At 68.5% G+C, this 9725-nt stretch overlaps 1 protein-coding gene across 1 annotated transcript; it reads left to right on the top strand.

Moving 5' to 3' along the window:
* The first annotated feature begins 406 nt into the window (after positions 1-406).
* Positions 407-8201, top strand: GRINA (glutamate ionotropic receptor NMDA type subunit associated protein 1). Its single transcript, XM_090040954.1, has 7 exons — positions 407-504; positions 3856-4187; positions 4973-5085; positions 5178-5378; positions 6026-6154; positions 6396-6539; positions 7354-8201. Exons 2-7 carry the CDS (start codon positions 3884-3886, stop codon positions 7501-7503), a joined length of 1041 nt encoding a protein of 346 aa, XP_089897080.1. The 5' UTR covers positions 407-504; positions 3856-3883; the 3' UTR covers positions 7504-8201.
* The last annotated feature ends 1524 nt before the right edge of the window (positions 8202-9725 follow it).

The raw sequence follows: 9725 nt of genomic DNA, 5'->3' as shown, positions 1-9725 counted from the left end.
AATGCTGGTGGGGAGGGGGCAACTTTCCACGGCCCAGCTCGGGATCACCGGCGAGGCCCGCAGCTCTCTTCCCCCTCCGCCCCGGCTGCCGCGCCCGGGGCGCCTCGTGAGGCCGGGGCCGGGGCCGTCCTGGCGGGGGACGCGGCTGGCAGGGCCGCCGCGCAGCACCCGGCTCCGGGCCGGCAGCCTGGCCGCAGTGCAGCACGCGTCGCATTAGCCTGAGGAGCCGGAGCCGGAGCCGGAGCCGGACGGGGGGGGGCCGCGGGCGGGCGGGGCCGCAAGACCCCGGGGCAGAGCGCTCAGGCGCGGCCGGCCCCCGCGGCGGGGGGAGGGGAGGGGGGGCACCCCCGGGCTGCCCCGGCCGAGCGGGCGCCAGGCCCCGCCCCCGGCGCCAGGCCCCGCCCCGCCCCATCCGGGCAGTGCGCGTCGCCCCGCCCCGCCCCGCCCCTAGCACCGGCGGAGCGGCTGCGCGCGGCTCGGCTCGGCTCGGCCCGGCCCGCTGAGGTGAGGCGAGGCGAGGCGAGGGGAGGCCCGGCCCGGCCCGGGGCCGCGCGGGCGGCGGAGGCGGAGCGGGGCCGGGAGGCCCGGGGCGCGGGCCGGATCCAGCCCCGCCGGCCGGCGCGGGACGCCCCCGTCCGAGCGCGGGGGCCGGGCTTGCCCGGCACGGGGGCGGGGTGCGGGCCCGGCCCGGCGCCGTCTCCCCGGCCGCACGCCCTCCTCCGCCGGCGCCTCTCCCCGTGGCCGCGGGCATCTCCCTTACCCTGCGGGGCCGTGCGGGCGCTGGGGCGGGCGCTCTGCCAGGCGGCGAGCCGCGCCCGGGGGCCTCCCTCACGGCGGCCGCGGCCCCTGCGTCCTGCCAGCGGGAGGCCGTCTCGAGTTAGGGGCCTGGGGCCCGCGGGTGCTGTGGCAGCTCTTCCTCGTGCGCCGACGCGCCCGCGGTCGGGTCTGGGCCGAGCCTCCGCTGCTGCGTCCCACGGTGGCCCGCGGGCGCTGGGTCCGCGCCCCGGGCAGGGGGCCTGGGCCTGCTTCCGGGCTGCTCTGCTGCCCGCGCGCGCCGGCGTCTGCGTTCAGGCCGTGCCAGGGGCCGGTCCTGGCCTGCTGTGCCCCGTGCCGCCACGTCCAGCCCGGCTCGGCGGTCTGCCACCTGCCCAGCCCGCACACCGGCTTCCTGGCCCTGCGGTCCGCCCCGAGGACAGGAGCAGTGCTGGGCCGCAGAGGAACGCGGGGCGCTCCGGTCGCCTGGGACACGTGCGCTGCCTGCCACGGCCAAGGAGCCAGCGTGGACCCACGTGGAGCCCCCGGAGTGGGGAGGCCCAGAGCTCGGTGCTGTAGAGCCGTGGGGAGCAGCACCTGCCTCTGCTGGGGGTCGAGCCCCCCAGACAGCCCCGGGGGCTGGCAGGTGCCACGCGGTGCGTTCGGGTGGAGCGCAGGCCCCGTGGCGAAGGGAGTCGGCGTGGCTGGAGCAAGTGCATATCTGTGGTCTGGGCGTCGTGGAGACCGGAGCCCTCCCACAGCTGCGCTCCGGTGCCGCCGGGCACCGAGGGCCAGGTCCGGGCGTGCCCGAGGGAGGCCTGGCCTTGCTTTCCTGGCTCCGGGCTCTTTGGCCCTGGCCCTGGGGAGCGGTGGGCCTGGCGGGGCGTGGGACTCGGGGCATCCCGGGGGTGAGGCGCTGCTGAGCCGAGGTGATGGCTTAGGATTGCTGATGCTGTAAATAGGCCGCGCGGTGGAATTACGGAGCCTTAGAGCAAAGCGGCTTAGCCCGGCGGGGCTGTGCTGGGCCTGTGGCTCCTCGCGCCAGCGGTGCGGCGGGGGGCTGTGAGACCCTCCCGCACTGGGGCGGGAAGGAGGCGGCCTCTAGCTCTTCCCAGCCTCCCTGCCCTAGGCATCCTGCCGTGCTGCCGTTTCCTTGGCCAGGGTTTGTCCCGGGAGGGGCTCATGGCTGGGTCTGGCGTGTCTGTTTTGCTTCTGGGGCTGTGGGCTGCCCAGGCCTGTGGCTCCCGGGGGCAGCTTCCTCTGACGTAGCAGGACCCCCCTGGACCCACAGGGCTGCATCGGCCTGGCCTGGGCTCTGGCTGCCGAACCGTGGCCTGGCAGCATCTCAACAGACCCACACGCGTGGGCGTCCTGGGTGCTGCGGGCGCTCCAGCCGGCACGCCTGTGCGCGCCCCCGTGCAGCGGGGGGGATGGAAGGGGCCCTGGTGCGGCGAGAGCCTTGGGGACCGCGCGGCGGCTGTGATGGTGCTGGAGGGGGGCCAGGATGCAGGGTGCTGTCCCTGCACTGAGGGCTCAGGGAGCCGCGCTGGGGCGGTCCCTGGGCTCCGGGGCTGCAGCCTGGCCCTTCCCCGGGGGCGGCGCGGGTGCTTATCGGCGCGGGGAGGAAGACGGTGTTGTTTATGAGCCTGGTGCACCGCCTGGCGCTGGAGCCGTGACTCAGCAGGCTGCGCCACAGGCCTCCGTGGCTCGGTACCTGCATGGGTCCGCCCCCGCCCCTGCACACGCATGTGCATGTGGACTCTGCTCAGAGGGCCGTGCCGCCAGCTGCCTCTGTGTGACCCAGCCCATGGCTCTGGCTCTGGTCCCGGGGACAATTGGAAAGTCCCTGTTTCAGAGTCCATCAGCTGGGGGCAGCCGCGCAGGCCTTTGTCTTCCCGGCCTTCCCCTCCCCTTCGCCTCTCGCAGGCTGGAAGTGCTGGTGCCTGGGGATGCGTTCCCGTGGGCACTTCCAGGCTTAGCTTCCGGGTGACCGGGTGCAGCACCCCCCGGTCCGGCCGTGCCCAGGAGAGGGTTCAGACGCCCAGGTCGGGGTGGTGGGGTGCCTGTGTGGTCATCCACGCTCCAGCCCCCGCGGCAGCCTCCAGCCCGTGCGCCAGAGTGGACGGAAAGTAGGACAGGGGCTGGCACTGGCTGCCAGGCCAGCTCGGCTCAGCCCCCGGTCACGTGAGGCTGCACTGAGACAGGATTTTGCTCCCTGCGCCACGGGCCCAGCTCCAGCTGTCAATGGGCGCCTTGTTCCCTGGCTCCACGGGGCAGCCCCAGCTTCGAGGATTGGGAGTGCGGCAGGGTACTTGCCCCTTCTCTGGAGCGGGGGCTGGGGGAGCAGAAGGTTGCAGAGCGGTCCCGGTCCCGGTCCCAGTCCCTGCTGCTGGGGGCTCAACAGGGCCCCCAGCCCCGGCAGGGAGGGCCAGGAACCTTCTTCTGACACCAGCCTCCGCGCGTGGCCCCAGGACGTGCCCGCAGGCATCCCTCACCCAGCTGAGCATGGCGGCCGGCCTGCAGCGGTTCTCATCCTGCCCGGGCCTTCGGGCTCTGGATCCAAGCCCGGGGGTTGGGGAGCCAAGTGCCCGTGGCAGTGGGCCCGCGTTGCCCAGCCTCAAGTGCCGGTGCCAGAGCCTGGCCGAGGGGCCGGAGGGAGGGGGCACAGACCTGCCCCAGCTAAGGGAAGCTCACAGGAGCCCAATCCAAGCTGGCTCGGACCCGGCTGAGGCTGCCTGCCCCCGGGGAGTGCCAGGCAGGGCGTGAGTTGAGCCCCGTGGTGCCGGGTGCAGCAATAGCAGGGCCCCCAGGCGCATCTCTGGCCCCATCACTGCTGCGTGCCGGAGTCTCCCAGCCCCTCGGCATGCAGCGGGCGGGCGGCTCTGCTCCTCATGCCAGGGAAGGAGCTCAGCCCTGGTTGCCAGGCGGTCGGGGTCAGGGCTCTGCCTGCTGGGAAGCCGCCTGGGCCTGTGTAACCCTGGGCAGGAAACTTCCTCCTTCCGGAGCATTGCACCATTTGAGCCTTCCCCATCCATGTGATTTGGGGCTGGTGGGAGGCCCACGGGACCGGGTCTAACATCCACCGCTCTGCTCTCTCCACAGGACTCAGGCGGCCGTGAGCACCAAGGACATGTCTCACGAGAAGAGCTTCTTGGTGTCGGGCGAGGGCTACCCAGGGCAGCAGCCCCCGGAGCCCCCCGGCTACGCACAGCCCCCCTACCCGTCAGCGCCCTACCCTCAGCCCCAGTTCGCTCCGGCACCCTACCCCCAGCCCGGCTTCGTGCCAGCACCCGGACCCTACCCACCGACTGGACCCTACGCCCAGGGGCCCTATCCCCAGGGGCCGTACCCGCCCCCCGGACCGTACCCGCAGGGGCCGTACGCCCAGCCGCCATACGGACAGCCGCAGCCCATCGTCCCAGGGGACCAAGACTGTGAGTGAATGCGCCTTCTCCTCGGGGTGGGGGGAGCCCAGCGCTCTGGGGAGACGCTTCAGAGCAGCACGGGCAGCCCTGAGCAGAGCTGCGGGAAAACTGGGTCCACAACCTCCATGCTCCTTTGTCGAGCTCCCTTGGCAGCCCAGCTGGCTCTGCCATGGGGGTGCAGGCCCCGGGACCCCGGCAAAACCTGCTCCTTCCTGCCCATGTCTCCAGCCTGGTGTCAGGAGCCACCCAGCTCCTTGCAGGGCCTCCCTGTGCCCAGCAGCGCGTGCTGACGTGCAGCCCCTGCCTCGGTGCCCCCCGAGCTGCCGGGACAGGGTGGGTTGCAGCTCCCGGCTCCCCTCGCCCAGCAGCTTGGGAGCCTCCTTTGCTCCCAGGGCTGGCACGAAGGCCATTGGGAGCTTGTGGGGACAGCAGAGCCCCGTGCATGGTGGCAGTGGCTCCTTGGAGCTGCCCAGGGCAGAGCAGATGGGGCGCCTGGCCCAGCCCAGCCCGCGCCCCGGCCCAGATGCTCTCAGCCCCGTTTCTTCTCTCCCCGTGCTGCCGCCAGACGGAGCGAGGCTTCCCCACGTGCTGTGGAGACCCGGCACCCTGGTCATCAGAATCGGTGAGCGCCGGCTCCCGTGGCCGGGGACAGCTGACAGCCCCAGTGCCAGGGACCTCTGCCCAGCTCTGGTCACCGAGGAACCGGGGTGGGCACCCAGCTGCTCCCTGCCGGAGCTCCCAGCACAGCGGGGCCGCATGCAGCTGCTCACCCCGTCCTGCTCTCTCCTCCCCAGCCCCGCTGCACAGCACCTACCATGAGGAAGGGCCGCCCTCCTACTACGACAACCAGGACTTCCCCAGCTCCCACTGGGACGACAAGAACATCCGCCAGGCCTTCATCCGCAAGGTGGGTGCGGGCCTGTATCAGTATTGGGCTGGGACCGGGGCGGGGGGGTCAGAGTCGAGAAATCCCTGCTCTGACCGGTGTGGCCTGCGCAGGTGTTCCTGGTGCTGACACTACAGCTGATGGTGACCTTCTCCTTCGTGGCCATCTTCACCTTCGTGAAGGATGTGCGGGGCTTCGTGCAGCGCAACGTCTGGACATACTACGTCTCCTATGCCATCTTCTTCATCTCCCTCATTGTGCTCAGCTGCTGCGGCGACTTCCGCCGCAAGCACCCCTGGAACCTGATCGCCCTGGTGAGCCCCGGGGCACCAGCATCCCCTGCCCAGCTCCGCTCGGGGGCCTGCCGCGGCTTGGGGTGTGACCGAGCCCTTTGCCCTCCCCGGGCACCTTGTGCCCAGCGCCCTCGGAGCGGTCTGTGCTCAGCCGGGGCCTGCCTGCAGCTCGGCCTCCCTGGGATCAAGACTGGAGGGAGAAAGAGGCATCGCCCCTGCCCTGCCTGTGACCCATGGGCTCAGACCAGCTCCCCAGCAGCTGCATGTGACCTCCTTGCTTTACCCAGGGAAGGGGGCACACGGAGTCACTGCAGGGTGGGGGTCTCTGTCCTGTGGTACAGTGTGGTGGGGTGCTTGGTGACTTCTGCTCCTGAGCCGGCTGTGTCTAGGCGGGAGCCCAGCAGACTCCATGCTGTGAGGCAGCCCCTTGCAATCTGGGCTGGCTGGAGCTGGGCCAGCACCTCTCCTCTAGCATCCGTAGCCCACTTGGTTGTGCCCCATTCGGGACAAGTGTCCAGCGCAGGGGCCCCTCCAGGGGACCGGGACTCATTTGCGGAACTTGAAGGAGTCTGGGGGCATGTCTTGGAGAGCTGGGGCCAGGCCCCCTCCGCTCCACACGTTCCCGCGCACCCAGCCATAGCCCCTCTGACGCATGTTACTCTCTGCAGTCCATCCTGACCGTGAGCCTCTCCTACATGGTGGGTATGATCGCCAGCTTCTACCAGACCGATGCCGTCATCATGGCTGTGGGCATCACCGTCATCGTCTGCTTCACCGTCGTCCTCTTCTCCCTGCAGGTGAGTCTTGGGGGTGCTGCTTTCAAGCCAGGTGCCCCACGGTGTGGCAGCCCCGGGCTGTGCTTGGGGCTCTGCTGCAGCCCACAGCTGGGTCCTGCAGGGTCCGTTCCTTCCCGGAGGGTGGAGCACTTGGCCCAAGCTGGAGTTTGTGGTAGCTGGGGCTGGGGGTTGGACTCCCCCTCCACCCTGGCAGGCTCCCGTGGTCCTGACCTCGACCCTGGGCCTGGTGTGACCCCTGCAGACCAAGTATGACTTCACCTCGTGCCGGGGCGTGCTGCTCATCTGCCTGGTGGTGCTGATCATCTTCTCTTTCCTGTGCATCTTCATCCGGAACCGCATCCTGGAGATCGTCTACGCCTCGCTTGGCGCCCTTCTCTTCACCTGCGTGAGTGCCCGTCTCTCCCGCTGCCCGCGGGGGCTGGGGGGGCATGTCCTAGTCCTGCCCCTAGGTCCATCCCATGCCCCTAGGAGTTCAGCCAGCCCGTCGGAGGTGTCCAAGGGGTTTGGACGGAGCTGATCCTGCCTCAGGCGGGGCTAGGACTGGATGTGACCCTGCAGCTCCCTGCCAGCCCCGCTTCCCTGCAGGGCTTGTTTAGCATAGAATTGCTGGGAGGGAAGTGAGATGCAGCATTTGATCAAACAACAGACAGACAGACAGCAGCAGGAGCTTTAGGGGAGCGGGGGAGGGTGCACAGCTCCAGGACCCAGGCAGCTGCCAGCCCCTCCTGGCCCCAGACTGTCGGGGGAGGCCGAGGTGGCTCCAGAACAGGCCGTAGCCCAGAGACCCTTTTTGCAAGGCATCCTTGGCATCTCTGCTCCCTGTGCAGCAAGGGGAGGGCTCCAGGTTGGAGCATGGGGCTCGGGGGCAGGTGCAGGACACAGGGGCTGGAGACCCCAGCGGAGCCTGTGCTGGGCCGCCCCAGAGCTGCCAACCCCCAACCCTGCTGCAGTATTGTTGGTCTGGGGATGGGCAGCACTTCATGGTGCAGCTGCCCATGCCCCCTCCCTCTGGCTGGGGGGGCCCCAGGTTGCAAGGGGTAGGTGGTAAGCAGCGCAGCTGGGTGCCTGGCACCTGGGTAGTGTCTGCCCCGAGAGCTGGTGCCATTCTCAGCTGTGCCTGGAGGGAGGTGGGGGGTCCTGGTGCATCCCCTTCCCCCTGCAACCGGCCTCGGGGTGACGCAGAGTCTTGTCTCCTGCAGTTCCTGGCGGTCGACACCCAGATGATCCTGGGCAACAAGCAGCTGGTGCTGAGCCCAGAGGAGTACATCTTCGCAGCCCTCAACCTCTACACGGACATTATCAACATCTTCCTCTACATCCTGGCCATCGTTGGCCGGGCCAAGGAGTAGCCCCCATGCCCCCCCGCCCCCTCCCCCCCAGTAGCGGTTCGGTTTGGTGTTCGCAGCGCATCTCGCTGTCACTTCTCGTTCTAGTTCCTTTGGCCATGCCCCTTCCAGCTCCCCCCGGGCAGCGCGGGGCAGGGACCAAGCTGCACAGGGTCCTGTGCCTGGAGACTTCCCCCCTCCCTGCCCCAGCTCTGGCGGGGCTGTGTCCGTCCACTGGCTGCCCGGGCAGCGTGTCCCAGAGCACACGTGATCAGCATATGGGGGGGTGCATGCCAGGGGGGCAGCGCTGCTCTGCTCTGCCCTCGTCCTGCTCTGGGAGATGCCGGTGTCCCCAGCATGCAGCCCCCTGCCGCCTGCATGGGCAGCTCTGCTCAGCCCTGCTGCTTCTCTCCGCTGTGAATAAGCCGCCTCCTGCACCCCCTTCCCTACCTGTGAATGACTGGCGTGATGGCACTTTCTCCTGCGCCCGGAGCCCCTTGTCCCACGCGCTGCCTCGTGCCTGTTACTCCAGGCTCAGCACTGTGATGTGCTTCCGTCTGCAGGCCTCCAGCCCCGGGCTCCGCGCTCGCCCCCTGCTCTTTGGGGGGCACCTTCTCGGGCATGAGTGTGGGACACTGCCCCGGGGTTGGGGCCTCTGGTCGCGCTTGCCCTGCCTCTGTGTGACTGGCTGTCGCTGTTAATAAAGCTCTGTCTAGTTGTCACTCCCACCTCTCCGCGCTTTCCTTTTGCCTGCTGGTGTCAGGGCCGGGAGGGGTGGGATGGGCCCCTGGGCTGGGAGCTGGAGCTGTCTTGCTATTCTGGTGCCCGTGTTGCAGCCGGGTGTCTGGGGTGCATGGCTGGTCAGCACCTGCTGAATGGTGTCTAGAGCCCTGTTCCCCCCAGGCTGCAGCCACGGCCCTTCCTCCGTCTTGGCCCCTCCAGGAGCTGTAGCTAGCGCCACCGGGCGTGGCATCCAAGGCCCCGTGTGCTGCATCAGGGGAGTACGGAGGCGGCAGGGGGAAGGGTGGCAAATGCCAGCAGCTTGGGTCTGGGCAGGGCCCCCATCCCTGGGGTGGCAGGCCCTGGCGCTAGTACTGCGGGAGCAGGAAGCACTAGCTGGTCAGTTGGCTGCTGCAGCATCTGCCAGAGAGCGGTGTCAACTGCCCCAACAAATGGCACCCAAGAGTCTGTGAAGAGTCAGCCAAGGAGACCTTAGCATTGCTGAGGTTCCTTTTTGTTGAGCACAGGAACATGTGGTCGTAGCAGAGGCTTCTGGGTCCACACCCATCCAGAGCTGCGGGCGGTTCTGGTCGCATGTGCCCCAAAGACTCCTTAAATTTGGGAAGAGAACAGAGGAGACTGTGTGGAAAGCCTGAGAGGACCATGAGGGCGGCTGGCTGAGCCTGGACCAGGGTAGACCAGGAAGCACGGCAAGTCCCATCTGCAGGAGGAGAGAGCCAGGGCACAAAAGCGAGCCGGAGCAGGCGCAGGTCAGCAGGTTTGTGGCAGTGGCAGGCGGTGCTGTCCCGTCTCGTGTGGATTTGACCCTGTCTCTGCCGTGCAGGGGCCCAGGCCTGTGTGAGGTCTGGTAACCCCAGCCCGGGGGCTCTGCCTCTCGTGGCCAGCAATGCCCGGGGCAGCTGGGCAGGGGGTGGTGTTGGCTTGTCCTCCTTGCCCTGGACGCCAGCGACAGCTGGGGGCAGAAGCCTGCCTGGGCTCATGGGAGCTGCTTCACCTCCTCTGTCTGCAGGATTTTGCTCTTCTGCTTCGGGTCCAACCCCACTGGCCCAGGAGGTCGGCTCCTGCCTTCCTCCAGAGGATTTCATAGATTTCATAGATTTCATAGACATTAGGGCTGGAAGGGACCTCGGAAGATCATCGAGTCCAGCCCCCTGCCCAAAGGGCAGGAAGTCAGCTGGGGTCATAGGATCCCAGCAAGATAAGCATCCAATTTGCTCTTGAAGGTGTTCAATGTAGGTGCTTGAACCACCTCTGCTGGCAGACTGCTCCAGACCTCGGGGGCTCGGACAGGAAAGAAATTCTTCCTTATGTCCAGCCTGAAACGGTCTCGCAGGAGTTTGTGACCGTTCGACCTCGTCATCCCTTGGGGCGCTCTGGTGAACAGACGTTCCCCCAGATCCTGGTGGTCACCCCGATATACTTATAGGTGGCCATCAGCTCACCCCTGAGCCTGCGCTTTTCCAGGCTAAAGAGTCCCGTGGCTCTCAGCCTGTCATCGTAAGATC

This window comes from Crocodylus siamensis, chromosome 3 (genome assembly GCF_052110815.1).
Source record: "Crocodylus siamensis isolate JL-2025a chromosome 3, ASM5211081v1, whole genome shotgun sequence".
NCBI classification, from domain to species: Eukaryota; Metazoa; Chordata; order Crocodylia; family Crocodylidae; genus Crocodylus; species Crocodylus siamensis.
Note: the sequence above shows the minus strand (reverse complement) of the source record. Positions and strands in the feature narration are given on the sequence as shown.